The sequence below is a fragment of the Camelus dromedarius genome, chromosome 1 (assembly GCF_036321535.1).
Source record: "Camelus dromedarius isolate mCamDro1 chromosome 1, mCamDro1.pat, whole genome shotgun sequence".
NCBI lineage: Eukaryota > Metazoa > Chordata > Mammalia > Artiodactyla > Camelidae > Camelus > Camelus dromedarius.
Window position 1 is genome coordinate 36,722,151 of NC_087436.1, and position 21,516 is coordinate 36,743,666.

The 21,516-nt window shown below is 31.9% G+C and overlaps 1 protein-coding gene across 8 annotated transcripts in view; it reads right to left on the bottom strand.

Moving 5' to 3' along the window:
• The window catches only part of BLTP1 (bridge-like lipid transfer protein family member 1), a 175,609-nt gene that overhangs the window by 119,928 nt on the left and 34,165 nt on the right, over window positions 1-21,516 (bottom strand). For all 8 annotated transcript variants that reach the window (XM_031466529.2, XM_031466536.2, XM_031466542.2 and 5 more), the window contains 11 exons: window positions 20,795-20,874; window positions 18,794-18,944; window positions 14,407-14,563; window positions 13,957-14,035; window positions 11,753-11,844; window positions 10,313-10,430; window positions 4,566-4,721; window positions 4,193-4,290; window positions 3,048-3,226; window positions 2,780-2,886; window positions 1,587-1,792 (listed from right to left, as the gene is read on the bottom strand). In XM_031466529.2, coding sequence (XP_031322389.1) covers window positions 1,587-1,792; window positions 2,780-2,886; window positions 3,048-3,226; window positions 4,193-4,290; window positions 4,566-4,721; window positions 10,313-10,430; window positions 11,753-11,844; window positions 13,957-14,035; window positions 14,407-14,563; window positions 18,794-18,944; window positions 20,795-20,874 — 1,423 coding nt within the window. The remainder of the gene's footprint in view (window positions 1-1,586; window positions 1,793-2,779; window positions 2,887-3,047; window positions 3,227-4,192; window positions 4,291-4,565; window positions 4,722-10,312; window positions 10,431-11,752; window positions 11,845-13,956; window positions 14,036-14,406; window positions 14,564-18,793; window positions 18,945-20,794; window positions 20,875-21,516) is intronic.

A 21,516-nucleotide genomic window follows, 5' to 3' on the forward strand; every position in this document is an offset into this window, starting at 1 on the left:
GAGAAATATCTGAAGACTGTATTAGGCCAAAAAATTGTCACAACAGAGAAAAAAATGTGTGTGTGTGTGTGTGTGTGTGTGTGTTTCTCCCCTTTGAATCTGGAGAATTACTCCTCCAAGAATCTCTAAAATCCTAGGTGAACAAAAGGTAAAAACCAAACAGAAACTATATGTTTCCACAAATGTTAAACACATTTTCCCTTGCGTCTTTTACCTTTAATTATATAATCTGATACTTTATGGTAGTTTTTAGTAAATGTAATATAGTAACTTAAATATTGAGATTTTATGAAACTTCAAAGCTTGTTAGGCTGGCATTTCTTTCAGAGACCCTTTGCTAACAAACCTTGACTCCTTCCCTGGCAAACCTTGTTCATCCTAGACCCTTTCCAGAATTAATTATTCCTGTTACTGTACTTTATGAGATTCCTTGCTAACCTTGGTTCAATAGCCAAACCTCTGCAATTGTGAAATTGCAAAAAGAAGCAAATAAGTAAGCACTGATAAAATTAGACTCACACAAACACCCCATGCCACAAGTAACTCTACTCTTCATAACTGGTAATGCTTGGACAATTAGTCTCTCTGATTATCAGCTGTAGTAAGCATCCAATGGTACAACGGAAATCTAAAGCAAAATGTATCTGCAAAATCCTGGAAAATGCAAAATTTCATCAGGTTGCTAAAAGCGATGTTGGCTAACTGCTCAAATCACAGGTAAAACTATCAGTGATAAGTGAGAATTCGGAAGGCTTAGAGAAGTTGCCTACAAAGAAGAGTAAATCAATGAGAATTTGTCATGACTCGCTAGGGGCTTTTTAGAAGTATGATTTAAGTATCAAAAGAAGAAAAATGACTTTTAGAAAACTGAAAAAGTGCTCAAATATTTTTCTTAAAATAGCCTCTCTTCATAATCATGCTATAGACAGCAACCTTAAAGTGTTACCATAATATGCAATCATACAATTTCAGTGGAAAAATTATACCAAAGTGAATCAACACTTGATTCAGTTTTGCTTAAAGTAGTACATATTCCTCACAGCATATATTTGTGATACTCTGAAATGAATTCATTTCACGTATTTGCTTCAATTTTCAAGATACAGCTCCAAACAAATCTTTGCTTATTATTTACCATGAAATAAAGTTGTTTGTTTTTATTGGACTCACTTGAAGTAGCCTTTTCCTGATACAATTATCCTCAGATAACAAGGTTCTCTTATACTTTTACTGCTCCATTAATTACAATGTGCTAAAGCTGTCCATATGTATGTCTATCCTGCTATATCCCCCCTGCTTATTTTCTTAAGAATAGGTGTTAGAGCATCTCTATCTCTAGCTATCAGCACAATTCCCAGAATATATGAATTGCTCAAAAAAAAAAAAAAAGATAAACTGAGGAGCACACTATTTTCAATAAATAATTTTGTAACTGAGTCTAACACCACAAGTCCAGTCAACATTACGTACTATATCCTCAACACTTTAAATCGTCCGACTGGCTATTTTAAAAGGTCTCAATTTCAATTAGATGTTAATTGCTTTGCCTATGATTAAAAATATGAAAATTCTTTTAAAAACCATACCTTTATACACAGAAAGGCATTCAATAGAGGTCCATAAAGAGTTATCTGAGAATCTGGAGAAAGTTCCATTTCTACATGAAGTTTATCAGGTGGAAGTTCTGAGGGATCAATAGGTGGACGTGAAGAAGCAGAGGGAGAAGAAACAACTCTGTCTGTTTTCTGGGATGGCCTTAATACAGAGAGCATTGTTTCTTCCATTTCTGACACTGGAAAAAATTGAAGGGAAAAAAATGTTTGGGGGAGGGGGAAAAACACCTCTTAGAAGTTCTTCAAAAAACTATTCACTAAGAAATTCTGTATTTTGCAAATATGAAAGCAACTTATAGTGATAAAATAACTATAGTATATAATGAAAACAAAGCTGAAAGACTAATAATTAAGAATGCAATAAAGAATGGACTTTATTCAAATATGCATGAAAATGCATAAATCAGACTACACAGAATCAATGAAAAATTCCTATTTAAAAAAGGCAACATTCTCATCAAGTTCTGGCCATATGTTGTAAATCTGTGTCACAATTAGGCTTTAACTATACTTGGACATTAAAATATAAAGTTATTTTCACATAAACAGCTATTCAAATGCAGTGTGACATTACCAAGCTCCATATATAAGAAAGTTATAAAAACTATTCTCTAAAACTGGAAAAAAATTCACTGGAAAAAAAAATACAAAGAAAATATCACTTGACTTCAATTTTATTTTGGATCCCAATAAGGTGACACACTTAAGCCTCAGGGAAGCTATAAATAGTATGACAGTTGTCAAAATGCATTAGAGAAACTAACATTTCACAAAATCGACTTTAAATATACAGATTCACATACACCTAGATTCATATTCCAGCTCTACTGCTTCTAGCTCAGCAGACCTTGAGAATTACTTTCTCTAAGCATTTTTCCTTAACTCTACAATGACATTAATAATACCTACCTCATGGAGTTGCTTTAGGGATTAAATGAGATAAAGTAAGCCAGGAAACAGTTTGGCCTCATATTTGATATATAATAAATGCTCAATGAAAGTCAGCTATAATTATATCGAAACCCTTAAAAGATTTTAAATGTATACAATTATGTCAAAAGAACAGATACATTTCCAAAATTTTTAAATTTCTTTTTTTGTATCTCTGATGATAACCAATTATAACACCAGATGTTTTAAAGCACAAATTATACAAAAACACTTACATGACTGTTTTAGCTGTTCATCTGCTTTTTGTGGATAAATTGGATGCCATGTATAATCAATTGTAAGCATAACACTTGGGACAGTCCAGCATTCAACCCAACCAGCCCTTTGAAGAGTAAAAAATAAAGTTTTTAGTCAGGTGCTTATTCCTTTAATTGTATACAGACATCAGTTACAGATAATCAAATTTTATTGTTATTTTTTGAAAGCACTGGAAGAGTAATTTCTCTATACAAAATACTTAGATTACTAATATCATGTACTTACTTTTCTTGAGTAATGTTCCGCCATTTTGGTTTAACCGTTTTCTGGCCACTCTGACACTCGGCAGGAATACCAGTATCATGAGTCATTTTATTTGGGTGGCAATTCTTTACCAGCATAAATAATGAATATTTACTAGGATGGCAATCTGGTAGAAACAAATGAAGATCAACATCTTCTCCCTAAAAAATAGTTTATAATAACCCAAAGTAATAAAACAGGTACATAAATTTGTTAGGTTACTATTTACAGGATAGCCTATCTATAATAATCTTGTGAATAAATTCAAAAGAAAATGAACCTAAAATTGAAATGGCAGATTCTACACAGAAGAGTCTGGTAAGTAACTAGAATAAGATTTTACATTAACTAAAACTAAATTCTACTTAGAAAAATCAAGAAAAAAATCAGAGAAATAAATAGTTTAGTTTCTAGGAAAGTTAAAAGGTTATCTTCCATGGGTATCCTTGGATTTATCACATGTAATTAGAAAAAAAAATAAAATAAAAAATAAAAAATCATCTCACTAAGACCAGGTGGAATATGTTCTGTATTTTTATTGATTTTTAAAATATGATTGTCTCTTTTGATTCTAGTAAGTCTTGGTTCCTCAACTGGCTTTTAAGAATTGTATCAAAGGATCTTCACCCAGTTTCACTTTTTTCCTTATAGGTCCCCTAATCTTTTCATCTTGATGCCTGGTTTCTTAACAAGCAGCACAGTGGAATGATTAAAAGAATGGAGACCTAAGCTATATTGCCTGGGTTCAAATTTCAACTTGGCCACTCACTAGCTACATGACAAGTTACGTAAACTTGCCTCCTTAGTTTCCTATTCCGTAAGTGCAGATATTGGCTACTGCAAAAGAAAATGCTGCTATGAACACTGGGGTACACGTATCTTTTTAAATTATTGCCCAACTTCTTAGGGGAACTTGGAAACTTAGGGGAATGGCAGAACATTACAGTTAACTACGAAAAAGAAACAGCAGCAATTCTGTGACACTGAAGTTAGTGAACAATGGAGGAAAGGAAAGCTGAAATTCTTCAGGGTGGCAACAAGATGGACAGGAGAGTCAAAATAACCACTGGGAAATCAAACTTATTAATAAACCTTGAGAAATAAACAATGCATCCAATTATACGTACTCTTAAAGAGAATTTGGTATTACATGTAGCTGGAACAAAGTCCGTAAAAGGCAAAGAGAAATCAATGTTTAGTGTTTCCCCACAGGCTGCCAAGTACACTGCAAAAAAAAAAGAGAAAAAAAAAATTTTACTTTTAATTAAAAAAATTTTTAATTTTTTAAATAAAAATTGCCTTAAATACACACCTAAACAAAATTAAAGATAATATGCTTAGTTCAGTACAAGTTCTGAAATCGTTCTGAGTCTCACAAGACAATGGGAAAAAAAAAAAATTCTAGTATCTAGTAAAAACTACAAAATCAATACCAATTTTCTTTGTTGGTATTTGTCTTAATGAACAGAATACTTAATCTAATTTTTAAAAAGTACTTACCATTTTCCTGTTGTTTAGTGGAACAGTCAATCCAATTGTGTTGATTAGCTGCCCAAATCATTTCAAATTGATGAAACATGATTTTAAAATTCCATGTATATGGAACAAATGAAAAAATGTCTGGAGCACTATCACTTGACCAGTCTTGAATTAAATCTAAAATTATTGGGATGGGAGACAGAAGGTAAAATTAACTGAAATTAAGAAAACAAAACATAAATATTCTAACAGCAAAAATGCAGTTTTCTACTGTAACTAAAAAGAACTTTTATACTGAAATATTAAGAGGTGATTAAGATGTACCTAAATGATTTGACAGTAAAGATGTTTACTTACAAATCACAGTTTCAAATTAAATTTTTATGTGTCTCATATACCTATTATGTTTTTAAAGAAACTTTAGAAAATAAAAGAGAAAAAAAATCACCTGATACCCCAATTCCCAAATATCTAACATTGTGGATCTATCTCATTCTAGTTTTTTCCTTCCTATGTAGATTTTTTACACTACCTAGATGTACATGTTATAGATACTACTTTTTTTCACTGAACTCAAAACTTTTCCATGTTATTTCATGCACATTAACAAAAATTTTAATAATGTTCATTAAAGAGATTTGCTAAGATTTACTTAACCATTTACCGTACTTAGATATTTAGACTCTTTCCAAATTTTTGTTATATATAATGTTAGCATGTATATTTTCATGCAAGATATTCTACATATTCAGGATTAGTTTCTCAGGTTCGATTCCAGAAGGGGATTTACTAAGTCAAAGTTCATGAATTTTTTCAAGGCTATTATAAATTACAGGACTGCTTCCAAGAGTAGTGTATCCATTTATGCTACTAGAAATGTATGCTGAACTATTCCACTGTACCTGCTCCTGCATTATATTTCTTTCTACCTCTCTCCTTCTGTTTTTTTTTTTTTTTTGATGGGGGTGGGGGATGATGGAGCTTGCTAATCAGTAACTGAAAAATGATATCTCACTTAATTGAATTTCTTAATTACAAGTAGGATTGAATATTTTTTCATGTTGTTTTATTCACGAAACAAATACCTACAGAGTGTCTACTGTGTTCCAGACTCTGTTCTAGACTCTGGAAATACAATGGGAACAGAATAAAGACTTGGCCTTCTTAGAATTATAGCCAATCAATCACCTTGTTTGCTGATTTACTACTGTATTGCTGATATGTATGATTTACTTGTTGCTTTTGAAAATTGTGTTCACATATTTAGTCTGCTTATCCTTTTATACCTTTTTTTTTTTTAACCTCAACAGGCAAAAGCTCTTTATATAAAGAAGTTAGCCCTGTTCTATCACGGTGCTTTCCTCTACTTTTCTCTCTGGCATTCACATCATCTGCATGCATTGTGTACTCCCAGTGATAATGTCCTTCAATAAATGGTTTCCTAGACGTGTCAAGCTCATCTCTGTATACTCACAGTACATAACACAGTGCTGTGCATATAAAATCAGAACTTTGAGAGACAGAACAATTGAAAGTAGTATTTTTATACCATAAACTCTTAGCACCAGATAGTCCTGGGTTTAAATTTTGTCTGTATCATTTTACTAGTTATGTAGTCTTTAACAAATGATTAAATGCTATCAGTTTTCTCCTTTACAAAATGGGGACAATTTCAGACTTATTATGAGAATTTAGATGATATACGTGAAGTTTTAGCACAGAAATTGCCACAAGGTTAAGAGCTGCACAAATGGTAGCACTTATTACAGGTATTCTATGAAAAATAACAGGCAAAAATAATTAAAAATTTAAAGTAGTTTTCTTTGAATTTTAAAGGAAATTTTTAAACTGAAAAATATAGATTCAGTAATGAAATCAGAAGCTATATAACATATGGACTCATTTAAAGCTTAGCTGCAATGTATAGAAACTTGTGTACATATATTAGAAATTCCTCTTAATAAAATGGCAAAATAATATATTTAATATCAAATTTCTGTAATAAATTAATATTAAAAAGAGGTAGAGCTGTACTATATCAACAATAAATGTAATATGGCTATGAACCTGTTCTAAGACTACAGAAAGGAAAATTCCATTTATCAATTTTACTTCAAATATATTTCTATTTCATTTAACAAGCAATCACAGTAGTTCCTCATACCTCATAGTATCTATGCTTACTTCTAAACTTTTACTTCTACATACCATCCTACCTACCCTGACTGCATCCCTACTGTCTAACTTTATTCTTTAACACAGTGTTCAGTACTTGGGAGATGCCCAAAAGTCATCTCTGGAGTTAATCAATGACACCATACAAATTCATCATTCATTAAGCTGATTTTCTTACTTTTCTCCCTCATAAACACCTTTGGTTCTGCACTTTTACTCAAACTATTCATCCTATCTAACAAACACATTCTGTGGTAACCTATTTGTTGAAGGTTAACAACAGCATGATACTAGAGAGAGAGTACAGGATCTAACAGTCAAAAAACTGTCCTTAAATGTCTCTTCCACTTACTAGCTTCATGAGTCTGCCCAAGTCATTGAATGTTTCTTCAATTTCCTCACTGTTAACTCAGGGGTAACAATAACAGCTATCCTTTTTTAGAGTTGTTGTGAAGATGATAAAAATGAACATGATTTAGAATGTTTTATGGAAACATACTATGCAAATTTTAGTTAATGTTACTGAGTTCATTTACAAAGACCATTTCAGATCTTAATATCCTTCCTTACTTTCTCTAATTACCTTCAGTTCGTAGTGATTTCCTCTGTATTCATGTCTTACATGCATTTGTTAGCTTGACAATTCTTGCTTGCACTCAATATATATAAATACCATTATGTACTATTTTATTTGTCTCAGTCTAGTGCACATGCCAATATACTTGAGACTGGTAAATAAAGAAATGCCCATAAGCAATACCCCTATTAAGTTCTCTGTGGGCTGAGATCATGGGTTATTTGTTCTGAATCATTATTCATAAGAAACTTTCAACTTACATTGGTTGTGTTTATCTACTTTACATTTCTATTTAAAAGACAGATATAATTGCTAATAAACACAAATTCAAATAATCTACTAATCATCTAAGGAAACCAATGTAATTTTATAAAGTTATTAGCCAATTTCTATTTTAACAAGTCTTACTAGTTTTTTTCAATATCTTACCTAAAACTTTAACATATTCCATAATATGGTTTCCCTACTAGCTTATACAACATCTTTACTAATAAACACTAAAAATTATAGTAACAAACTATTTTCAGTAGGAACCCCAAAAACTATTTCCAATATGTATTTCTCTTTAAACCAAAAGCTGCTCTCATTACCAGACGGTCTTACCAAATAAATTTATTAGAAAAATGAAGCACTCTCTTGATGACTGCCTTACTTATGTAGACAACAAATTTTAAAAGTTAAGTTGGTAATCTAAATGTAAGTCTGGAAAAAAACCCATCTACAACTCACTTTATAATTAAGTTGATAGGCAAACACCCTATAAAATGTCCATCAGTTGGTACTGAAGCTTTGCGATACTGTTATATTGTCTTCTCCTCTTCATCAGAGTAAACCTAAGTCAATCTCATTATCTACAGAAAAGACTGCACTTCTGCCTTTGTTTTGTATCTTTCATTCCTGAGGCTCTATGTTCTATTTATCATGAAGCTATCTTTATCCCACATTGAAATCTCTTAAGAACAATTTCATCTCACTAATAATTGGCATGAGAATGGCTCTTGAGGAATAGTAGGTATTCCCTCACATCAAATAGACAATTTATTTTCTGCAAAAGTCTGTCAATAGAGAAATGTAAAACTAAGAAAAGAGAAAACAATTCAAACACTATGACCAAGAATGTCCTTGCCAAGGCTAAACTAATATCATTCTCTGACAGTGTCCTTTTAAAGAATAAAAAAGTTTTTAAAGGACCCTAGAAAGATTTCAGAAATAATACGTCTAAATGTTACAACTGCTAATCTTGGAGATGAGACTTTAAGCTTTGTACCTGTCCATATTTTAAAAATTTCCCCTAACAAATTTTAGAAAAGAATTACTTAAAAAGTGAATTTCAATAGGTATAAGCATAAAGATTAGAGTTAGAGAAAGAAAATAATTTAGGAAAAACACAGTTGTAATTTAGGAAATGTGTACTTGGTTGTTTAATCAATGTCCAGTCTAAATAAAAGTGCAAAATAAAGTTGAAATCTTGAGGAATTTATACTTATCCTCCAACTAGTCTTAGCACTGCTAAAGTCTGAGATTATGACATTCTAGAGGAAAGCAATGTAAAGAACTGAATGCGTGAAAATGCAAGGTTTTTTCCTTTAGGTTTAAATAAACTGAATAATTTATCATTTAAAAAATTAAAAGAAAAGAAAAGGGTGGAATCTATTCTAAAAGATTAGCAAAATGAAAAACTACAAAATCTTAAGTGAGAGGGAAAAGGCTATGCAAAGAAGCTATCTATACAAAAAGAGATTCTTGAGCCAGACTACTTGAGTTGGAATTCTAGTCTGACCAACTTAGTCATGCAACCCTGGACAAACTGCTTGACCACTCTGTAATATTATCCTCATCTATAAATTATGATAATGACAATAAAATTGACCTTAGAGAGTTAAGAGGATTCAATGATTTAATATGTGAACCTACTTAGAAGAGAAACACTAGTACACCTTGTAAGTCTTAGCTATTATTTTTTTTAATAAATCTGAATTAAGTAGTATTTATTCAGTGTTCAGCTTCAATGAGAAAAGTTTAACTTGCCAGGCACTTTGTCAAAATTTCTACTACAGAGATTCTGACTTGAGCCATAGAGAATAAATGCAACTCCAAAAATGCAGAATCACTCTATCTAGTCCCCAAGATAAGACTCTTGATCAAAATAAAAAAACAAACATAAAAGGCTTATGATTGAACATATTTATAAAGGCCAAAACTCTAGCAATAGCAAAATTAGGTTAGAAAATGTTATCCCTATTTCACAAATAAGGAAACTGAAGCTTAAACAATTAGGCAATTTGGTCAACATCATATTGCTAGTAAGCAATGTCAAGACAGGACTATCTGTGACTATCTTAGTCACTGCTACACCCTCAAATATCTAACAGTACTCAGCACAGAATGCTCGTAAACAACTGGTGGGTGGATGGATGAACAGATAAATGTAGCAATCAGTCAAACAAATATCATATTATGTAGTAATATTTATGTTATTCAGAGACTAAGACTACATGTTCTCATAATCATAAAATAAGAGTAGCTATTATAATATGCCACAAGAAAGAATTTTTTCCAACTAATGAAAGCATCAACTCAATTATACATACCAACTGAAAGGAGTTAAGAGGGCTCCAAATACAAATATAACATATTTGACTACCTGAATATGCTATTGGTGGTTAACAATAATTAAAACAAAATAATGAAGCCATGATGATGGCTTCATGAAGAGAAAGAACTGACTCCTCTTCCCCATCTTATCCTCGACTAGACTGATACAAAGATGAGTTCTTTCACTTCCTTCCTAGCTCAATTTTGGGTTCATATTTTCCTTGTTTGGGTTAGAAGACAGCACAAAATATCTATATTTAAATTTCTCCTTTGATATCCTTGACCTCAAAAGAAGTACAGAGGTAAAAAAGTATGAATTGTGTCATCAAATCCCTATGTTGAATCTAAAAGCAAAACTTATGGAATATAAACAAGTTCATTGTGATAAAACTCATTGTGTATATACTTATTAGAAAATTACCTGTAAAGAAGTTCTTCTGTGCAAAGATGAAGTGGTAGGTGGCTTTATAAACCTCTAATTCACACTGCCATGTCTGTGGCATGTTCCATATTCGGGGGTAGCTGGCATTGATGTGGAACTGCAAACCAAATGTTAAGTAAAAATGTTTAGAGCCTAAAATGTGACATTGTGTGAACAGCATTAGAAATGAACTCACTCACACTGGTGAGTAATTAAAACTTATTTTCCTACTGAGCTGAACAGAAGGTCCCTTAGAGATTTTAACATGGCTGTGGCTAAAGGTCAGTATCCGTGGTTACATCCAGCTCCTTGAAATACTAAGCCATGATGTGGTCAAAAATTTTTAAGAACAAATCAGGCTACAGTTTTGATACTGTAGCTAAACAAATAAACTAACAGTGAATTTCCTTAATTCTTCCCCAAACCTAATCTGCTAAGTGAGAGGCTCTGGGTCAGGGAGGGTGGAGTGCAATGCATACTGTCACACAGAAGTTTGGCCACCAGTGCCTCCTGGCTTCTCAATTGACAGCACAGTAGTTATAAATCTGACATGGTGCTTTGTGGTGTATGCCACCTGCCAAAGGCTGGCAATTTTGCAAAAGCAAGAGCTGCTTGACCAGGAACAGCATTACTGCACAGCACTATTTATCAGCAAGAGCTCAGGAATTCATTAAAATGCTGAATATGTGAATTTAATATATATTTATACTATCTAATACATTCTTGGTAATTGCAAAATTTCTGTCTAAATGTACATATATCATATGTAAATATGCTTGTTTAGACAAGCAATTAAGGACCTAATGATACCATCTAATATAAAAGAATTCTCTCTGAATATCATTCTACATAGTGACTTTTACTATTATTGTTGTTATTTTTGTTGTCCCTAATAAAAAATAATATGTCTGATTAATGAGCCCCCAATCTGCAATTTTTAATCATGAACATTTCCATATTTATTCCGTGTCTAATATGGAGCAATTTTGGGTCTCAATAAGAGTTTTTTCTTTTTACCATATTCACCAAGTAAAAACACAATGAATTATTAAGCTCCGAGAAAGACTCTGATGGGGCCAGAAAACATTTCATAAAAAACTACCTTATTTATAGCTTAGGAGAGAGTTAGTCTAGTCATACAATGAAGTTTAAAAACAATATTCTAGTAACTTCCCACAATTTAAAAGGCAAAAAACCCATGTATCATTGCCTTATTATTCATTTCCCCCAAAAGAAGAGCAACAGAGAGGTGCCAAAGGGAGTCCACAGCACTGGGAATCTACTCCTCTTCCCCAAAACAGGGCCAAGAGCACCTGGTGGTTCTTCAGGGAGAAGACAGACCATTTGATGGCTTTCTGGTCATTAAAACTTTCTATTAAAAAATTAAAACCAAATTTGTATTTTATGTATTATGTATATCACCATATACTCTAGACTTACTGCTAACATTTCTGCTTCTAAAAGAGTCCGGTATTGCATGCTGGTAGTGGCGTCAACATGTAAGAGCTGTCCTTTAATTGCAGGGGTGTAACCTAAAATAAGTGAAAACATAAAAATTAAGAAGCTAAAAAATATAGATAGAATTAAAAATTTTGGACTAGACAACTTCCACCCAAAGAAGGAATTCCTGAAAAATGGTGATCAGTCACTATCAAATTCACCTGAATAATGTAACCTTTTTCACTTCACAGAGCTCTGATGGAAAAAAGTTCCATCTCCATGTAACAGTTATCTGATTTTGCTCTCCAGAGCAAAACTACAAGTCTATTTTCTAAATGATAGTGTGCAACTACTTAAGACAGCTCCCATGTCTATTCCTTCACTGACCCAACAGTGCATATTTCCATCATTTTCAACTCCTCTTTATGTAATGACAGTTTCTAAACAACAGCTATTCCTTACATAATGACAGTTACCAAATAACACAGTCCCATTCTGAATAAAAGCAGAAGTATTCAGAGATTTCACTTCTTTTCTTGATGGACTGCCCTCCTGTGAACAGTAACGCTATGGTCATTATTATATGGCTAATTCAATATGTATCCTGCTCTGGGCAATTTTCTCCCAACCACCTGAATCTCTGAAAAGTTTTAAATGTATTTGAGTTATATTTTGTTACCGTCTAAGACCTAAGTCTATTTTTCCCCTTTGAAGACAGTCATCTTAAAAATCACCCAACCTTTACTAAGAATCTGTCTGGGCTTTCCTAGAAACGTCACTCGTTCAGTTCCACAACCAGTGTGCTGCAGTACTTCCCATGAATTCATCATAGATATATGCTCAAGAGGTTGATCCCTTACTCTTCAGATGGCCCCTTTACCCCAGTGCACCAACAATTGTACAAAGAAAATTGTACAAATATTATTTCGTAGGTGGATCATCAGTTTAAAAATGGTAGAAGCACTTCCTTGACCAAACCACTCTCAATTTTGTGCAATCCCCAACTGCCTTTTCCCCTATAGAAGTACAGATCCTATACATCAGTAATTAAGGCTGTCCTAAAAGATGCTTCTTTCCAAGTGACTACTCCAAATCCTAGAGAATCTCAAGCCTCTGCTTCAAGACTTACTATGGTTATTCTTTTAAAAGTAGCTAAGATAAAGTTTAGTTCTTCACTGAAATAGCCCCACAGTTACAGGGAAAGAAACTGTATGCCATTCTCAGTCACTTTTTCAATTAATTATCTAAGCAGGCAAACTCAACTGCTACCTTTATGTGCAAGCCCATGAATCTAGTCAATTCCTCTGCCTGCTTTCTGCTACAGTAGCAACAAAATGAGTGACAGAAAACAAGAAGAGAGAGCCAAGAATTACATAAACATTACTCTATAATTATACTTAGCAATAGTAACATTGCTGGTTAGTGATTTTAAAGTATGTTGCTATTCTCTGTACTCTCAAGAAAGTGAATAAATGAAGCAGAATTTTATTCTGATTGCTCTCAATTACAAACGTAGTAAAGGAATGGGAAGAATAAGGAGAAATGAGGAAGGTTATATAACATTTTGATAAATTTAACAAAAGGTATTTAATTACGTTACTGATGAACCTGTACGAGAGCCCAAATTCCAAAAGCATAATGAATTTAGACTATATTAGTTCAGATGAAACTACAGCTATCAAAGCATTATTTAATATTTTAAATAGGAAATGTTTTGCTTTTTTAAAGTTGTGCTAGTCAAAGTACCCAGTTACTCTCTGACAAAAATTTACTAATGATATAAATTAAAACAAAGCCTATTAGTCAATCAATCGATTACTGTCCATGGACCACAAGCCAGGTACTAGGTTCAGCACCACGTCTATGCACCAGTGAAAAGAAAGACACAGCACCTGCTCTGACAGAGCAACAGACTAACACGAAAAACATATGCTAAGCAAATTATGTGCAGTCTTACAAAGGAGAAGTATAAGGTATAATGAAAGCATAGAATAATAAGACCTAGCTTGAGTGAAACATTTTTCCTTTCTCTCTAGGTGCATGAATAATTATATAGTATTTACTAATTACAGGCACATCAAAATATAATAGAAAACTGAAAAAGAAAACCCCATTACTTTTTTTCTAAATGGATTGACACTATTCATATATTAATTATTGCACTACTAATCATTTAAAACAGAAAAATACTCATTGTAGCTTACCGTTTTCTTCAACTGTCATTGGAATATTAATTTCTAAATATGACCCGGCTCCTACATTTACATGCACAGCATTTGTTTCCTACCAAAAGGAAAAATTAAATAATATAAAACATTTTATCACAGACAAAATTTAATCATCAATAATATTAAATAGGCATTAAAAGTTCCTAAGAGCAAAAATTCAAATTTATACCAAAAATATACTAAAACAATTTAGCCAGATATAAAGGAGAAAATAAGTCAGATTACAGTATGAAAGTCTATTATTATTAACTAACTTTTTTCTATTATTTGGCACCTAATGAAAGTAACACACATATAATTATTGGGGGGAGTGGAGAGGGGAAGCACATAGAAATGAATCTAAGTACAGGAGTAGTCACCAGAAAAACAGTTTAAATTTTGTTTAAATTTTAAATACTATTTCTACTATATTATTTCAATAACTACCCTATTTTTGGTAAACAGCAAGTCAATTGTAGCATCTGCAATAATATTCATTCGTAGTTCAAAAGCAAGGATCTGTCTTGGTCTCCCAGGTTGTGCAATTTCAGAAACTTTGAGAACTTGATAATCAGGTGGGAAGAAGAACTTCCATAAACAATCTCTATATAAAGAGGAAGAAAGAAAAGTGATATGTTATTCAAGTAAAATTACCTCTAATAAAGTACCAAAACCAGTATTATAATTTTATATTATCACCGCTATCTCATTTAACAATTAGAAATTAAATAGGAAAAAAATCAGTCACAAAATAAAACTTACTATACTTTCAGTAAAATGAAAGACTGTTTTTTCCAATGTTTTATACTTCCAGAGATCAATGGGCTTTAAGCACTTAATAAATATACAATTATCAAATGAGATATCTGAGAAATTAAAGACTTTCTACAAGTACATCATCCTATTCAAATGGCAAAGAAAGACCTGAAGGAAGATGGTTTAATCAGAACCATCATTCCACTCTAGGCAAGTTACTTGAACCTTTTTGAGAACACATGTCTGCTTCCTCATCTGTAAAATAGGATTACAGTAACTGGTTTCACAGAATAGATCCAAGGATTAAATGACAACATACATGAAAAAGACATGGCAGTATGTGGCACATGGAAAAAAATGGCAATTATTTCTATGATTTTCATAATCATTATTTTTAACCAATATTATAATAGTAAGAGTCCAAAGAGCAATAGATTTCTAAACAAGTAAACAAGTATTTGGTGGGTAAGAATCTAATGTATTTGCCTCCCCTTATCATTTGACAAAGATTAAAAAAAAAAAAGAAATTTTTAATTCAGAGTCTTCTATATAAGTAAAAATTAGAATAATGTTACTCATACAATCAAAAAAGGTGCCAGTTTGTGACTTTTAAACAGGAAGAATTGAGGAAGGAGTCACCAGTAACAGGAAATGCTGCATGGAATAAACTGACTGGGAAAAACTAGATGAACACAACAAAATTTGCAAACTGACCCATCACAGACTTTAACTTGCCGTGATTAAATTAACGTACATGAAAAGAAAATTAAGTCTGCAAATGTTTTGGTTAAGACACACAAATATATAGAACTGAGACTATTAAAGACAAAGAATCCATCTGATCATTAGATGATCATGGACTAGTAAATGGGTAGTAGGATACAATGAAATGAGCAGTGGATTTGAAGGGCTGGCTCTAGATGCTAAAGCTTCACTGTCTTGCCCAGCTCACTGAACCCCTATGCATCTCCATTTTCCCACAGGTATAATGAGTTCACCACACCTGTCCTTGTACCTCTCACTGCGTTATGAAGATCAAGTGTGAAAATATAAATGAAAGCACTTAAGTTAAAGCAATGAAAAGTTAGACAATGTCAGGAATGTTTGCATTATTATAATAATCATTAATGATTAAGTACAAATCTATGAAGTTTGCATTTTAACTCCATCATGAAAACTCTTAAGCATATCATGAATAGATGGAGCACAAGGGATTTTTAGGGCAAAGAAATTATTCTGTATGATACTATATTGGTGGCTACATGTCATTATGCATTTGTCAAAACCCATAGAATGTACAACATCAAGAGTAAACCCTAATGTAAACTGTGGACTTTGGTTGATAATAATGTGCCCATGTTGGTTCATTGACTGTACCAAATATGCCACACTGATGAGGGATAGGGGAGTATTATATGTGTGGGTGGGGAGGGCTATGTGTGAACTCTTCGTATTTTCTGCTCAATTCTGTTGTGAACCTGAAACTGCTCCTCTAAAAGAATAAAGTCTATTAAAAAAAAGAAAAGAAAAGAAAATATCATGAAGGAAAAGTTGAGTATCTTAAAGATTCAGAAAATCATGTAAAGGTAAGAGAACTGACATCAAAATCTACAAGCTAAAAGGTCATGCTACATGATCAAAAACTTTTCAAAATGCCAAGTGAACTATCCAATAGCAAAATAGTTGTGATTTCTTCCTTTATTTCTTACATTAATAGGTTGATGCTAAGAAAACTAATCTAATTATTCGTTTCTGATTACAGTTCATATTTGTGTAGAAATTCAATATGGGGAAGAAAAAAGGAAATGGCTACAAAAGAGGAAATGACCATTTGTATATGTAAGGGAATAGATAAATACTATTATTATCCACATAAGGAAACTAAACCCATGTTATAAATTCCCCTCTTCCTTCCTTCCTTTCTTTTCTCTCCATGATTTTTTTAAGTCCAGGTTAAGAAATGTATTGCTGTTCTCTCCTAGCAGTGGCAGGATCTACTGCAGGGAGTTGGTAAAGCAAATTTTTCCTTCATGTTATCTTCAGTATCTTTTTTCTATATTACAAAAATATCACCTTAGAAGTGAATATGATTATATATTGAAAGAATTTTAGCTTGGATTTTCATGTAAATATAGCCTAATACTTTTTTAAATGAAAAAAAGTGAATATAGTTTAAGAAGAATCACACTTTACTCAAGTGCTAGAAATGCAAAAATATTTTATGTCTGTGTTAAAACACTGCTTTAATTTTTTCCTTTCAAGTATAACAAATGTAAATGTCATTTAATGGAATATAAAAACCCTCATTTTCAACTATTTCATAGTAAACATAGCACGGCTTAGTGTAGGAAAAATTTTATCATAAAAGGAAAAACTTCATCATAAAAGGAAAATTTAAGTCCAGTAATTTGAAAAGTATTTGTCTTCTAATCTGAAATTTTAAGCTCTGTTTACTTTCAAGTTTAATAACCTAACCTAGAATTTAATGAAGTATTAGCATATTGCAAGTTTTCAAATAACACATTTACTTTTCATTTACCACACAACTGTCAAATATGTAAATAACTACTTAATGGAGCAGGTATTCCTATATACTAAAGATACCAAGATTAACAGAATGTAGTACTTGACAAAGCACATAACTCTTCCAACAATCTTAGGTAGAAAGTACTTTTTAAAACAACTATGAAAAGAGACAGTATATCAAGAAGTCAGTATCAGCTCTCTTATTAGTCTATCAATGGCCCAGTAATATCTGCTTCAGTGACTGATCTGGCCTGTATTTCTCCATTCAAGTTAGTTTATGAAAAACTAAACTATCTTTAAACAATGTCTGTTTACATAAAAATTTAAATGTTCCCTCATAATTAATGGTAAATGTCCCCTTCTTTGTTTAAAATTCTTCAATAAGTAGATAGTTGTTCATAATACATTAACAACTTTTAAATTATTCCAAAACTAACAGAAACTAAGAAATAAAAAATGCTTTTTATCTTTCACTCTCCATTACCTCCAGTATAAAATCTATGTATTTCTTAACTACCTACAAATCTCTTAACCTGCAGAACCTATTAAGACAATTCTCCACTCACATCACACATTTGCAGAGCTCTTCCCTTGCCCTGATTATTTATCCTTCCCTTTCATTCCTGGCTAATTTTTACTTATCTTTCAGAATTTAACTCACATGTTACCTATACCAAATAGCACTCCCCAATTCTTCTCTCCTCTAATCTTCAGTATGAGTTATGAACCCATTACGGGCTAAACTGTGTCCCTCTACAATTTCTATGTTGAAATCCTAATCCCCAGGACCTCAGATTTGCCCATAGTCAGAGACAGGGTTTTTAGAGAGGTAGTTAAGTTAAAATGAGGTCAGCAGAGTGGGCCCTAATACAGTATGTCTGGTGTTCTGCTAAGAAGAGGAAATTTGGACACAGAGACCTACAGGACACATGAGAGGGAAGACCATGTGAAGGCACAGGGAGAAGATGACCATCCACAAGCCAAGGAGGAAGGCTTGACACATCCTTCCCTCAGACCTCGGAAGTAACCTATCCCACCAACACCTTGATTCTGGAATTCTAACCTCCAGAACTATGAGAAATTTCTGTTAGGCCACACAGTCTGTGGCATTTTGTTATGGGAGCCTTAGTAAACTAATACAGTATCTTTCTAAGTTCTTCATCCAGACTTTTTACTTATTTGTATTATAGCACTTAATAAAACTCTTTTGTTTCTTTTTTCCTAAAACTGAACTATATATGTCTTCTATCTCTGAATCTCCATAGTCCCACCAATCTCTGGCATATTCTTGATTAAATACGAAAGTAAAAACAAAGGAACCAATAAATATGTGGCTCATCCACCACTTTTCTAATGAATTAGCTTCTTTAGAGCAAACTTGCTTTTGCCAATTTCTCTACAAACAAGTTATTATTTGGATTAAACTGTTTAGTGACATCTCACCCTGCATAATAAAATAGCTTCTAAAATACTATGGTAGTTTTTAATAAAAATTATACTATTATCCCAATACATTTGAAAGACTTAATAGAAATATAATTTAATCAAGTACCTCTGCCTATCAGCCCATGGCCCATAGTTGAAATCTGTTCCTTTACCACAAACTATATCTAGTCCCCAGCAAGGAGGTAAATCTTGTAATTTGCAATCCTCACTGCTCACTTCTCCTTCAACATTTTCTTCTGTTTCTTCTGGAACAAGTCCTGTAATGCAGAATATACAATATGAAGGTAGTTAATTAAAATAACCATTAAAACGTTTCATTAGATCAGCAGTTCTAAAAAACTTTTTGATCTCAGGAACCCTTTACACTCTAAAAAATTATTCAGGATCCCAAAGTTGGATTTTTTTTTTTGCACTATATCCTATCAAAAATATACTGTATTCAAAATCTGAACTGAGCAATATTTTTAAATTTTATTTTTAAAGTAAACTCATTCATCATTGACATAATGAAACGTTTAATAAAATGTAATAAAAATATGTGGAAAATAACTGTATTTTAATGAAAATAAATGAATTTTAATTCTATTTTTAATGAAAATATTTTTAAATCAAAATAACCATATTTTTTAAAACAAAGTAATTTAGTGAGAAGTACTGGCACTGTTTTTATATTGGCAAATCTCTTTAATGCCCAGGTTAGTAGAAAACAGGTAAATTCTCATAACTTTCTACATTTAATCTGTTGTTCAAGGATTTGAAGAAAATCCTTCAATCCTAGCCTCATACAAATAGGCAGGCAGAAAAAGGAGGAATATTTTAATAGCTTTTCCAGATAATTTTGGATATTCTTTGACACCACACCAAAATTCAACAAATGATAATTTCTTAAAGATTACCTGCAGTATGGAATCTAAAATCATATCACTCAAATTTTCATACCCTGATAGGTTAAAATTTACTGATCTCACTTGCATTTTGAATAAATCTTTTACCAACATCATACATTGGTCATCTGGAAAATATTGGTTCACTGAGACATGCATATTTTTTCCAAATAGACAAATTTCATTAAACATTTAAAAAATCATATTGTTACTATCACTAGTGGTCTCATCAGAAAAGTCATCAAATGCATAGTGGCAGACCCAAATTTAAAAATTCTAATTTTCACATGAAAACTCAGAAACATAGTTTGTCCCTAGTTGCTCTTTCAAGCAAAACTGGTGTTCCATGAAAAGAGCAAATAGTTCAGCTTGGAACCAATCACACAAGTGCTTTTCACAAAATAAAAGTGTACTTTGTTATGCAGCAGAAGTGTAGTCTATGTACTTATCATTTTATCACACTGAACATTAAAAAGTTCACTCAAGGGTCAAGATTTGATGAAAATAATTTTTACTGCTTGATCAAAAACACTGTAAAATGATACTGGCATTTGTTACTTTTATTGTGAGTGTGTGGCAGTGATGACTAATACAGTTTGGAACCACTGCCTCGACTCGTGTTAAAGCACCAGCGGTTTTACCCACCATATATCTTTTGCATCATTAGTACAACATGGTTTAAAAAAAAAAGCAAATAACATCCTAATTTTGAAAATATTTTAACCTCATAAGCCTCCTGAAATGTATTTAAAAAAAATGAGAATTAGAAAAAAAGGGCTAAAAATTCAGTATTTAGCTGCTTTTATAAAATTGAGGCCGCCTGTGAAATACTGAAACTAGCTGGACTTCAATCCTTAATATTTAAGCCTCAAATCTAACTCACTGTGATTTTTTTCCTAAGCCAGCATGAACTCCTTAACTACTACCGTATTCTCTAAAAGTTTTCTCTCATGGTCATTTGCATTCACAATTTTTGAGGTATATTTGTGAAAATGGAATTTGAAGGAAAGATTACTATACTGTTCTCTTTTGATCTGATACATAATATTCAACTTTTGACAAATGACACATATATTTTTTAGGTAGGCATTCTTACATCTACATTTGCCATTATCAATGTTTATTTATATCCTAAGTAGGGAGACTTAAAATATTATTAGATATTAGCGTTTCATAGAAGAAACAGAATTGCAGCTATGAAACTTATTTTCAAAAAATAATACCTGGCTCATCCATGTAATAGTAGATGTCAACATCATTTGACTGCATCACCACAAAACCTTCTCCCATTAATCTTGGCGGTCTATACAAAGGAGGGGGGAAACGCAAACTAAGTACATCTCCAAATACAAAATGTTCACTATTCTAATTAAATGGTAATAGGCAAAAACAAACAAAAAAACTAAAAAGCAATCAGGTGCAGCATCTTGAAAAGGGAAAACATCTTTCACATATACAATAAGTTGTTCCATAACTGCTTTCTATATTAGACTATATAATAAAATGGTACTAAAAATTTTTGATCAGTAAATTGGTTCAAGAAGGAAAAAAAATCTGTTTTTCATGTTTCATTTTAAGTTCTGAATGAGAAAAATCAATTTAAATCAAAGTTTAATTAAGTACGATGGAAGAACAATGTTTGCTGGAACAGAATAATCATATTCTGCATTTGCAACAAAATATTTAAAATTAGACTTAAAACTCAACCATTTTATATAAATAACACTACAAAATAATAAGAAATATCATTTTATATGTCTGTAAAATAAAGTACAATCTTTCAGAAACATTAAATAAGAAAAAATGTTAGGTCATTTTTAACAATTTTATATTATCTATTTCTAAGAATATTTAGTTGATCAACTTGAAATAAATTGAACTAAATTTAAAGCAAACATCTTGAACTCAAATTCTGGAATGAATGTTTCCATACTGTCAATTAATT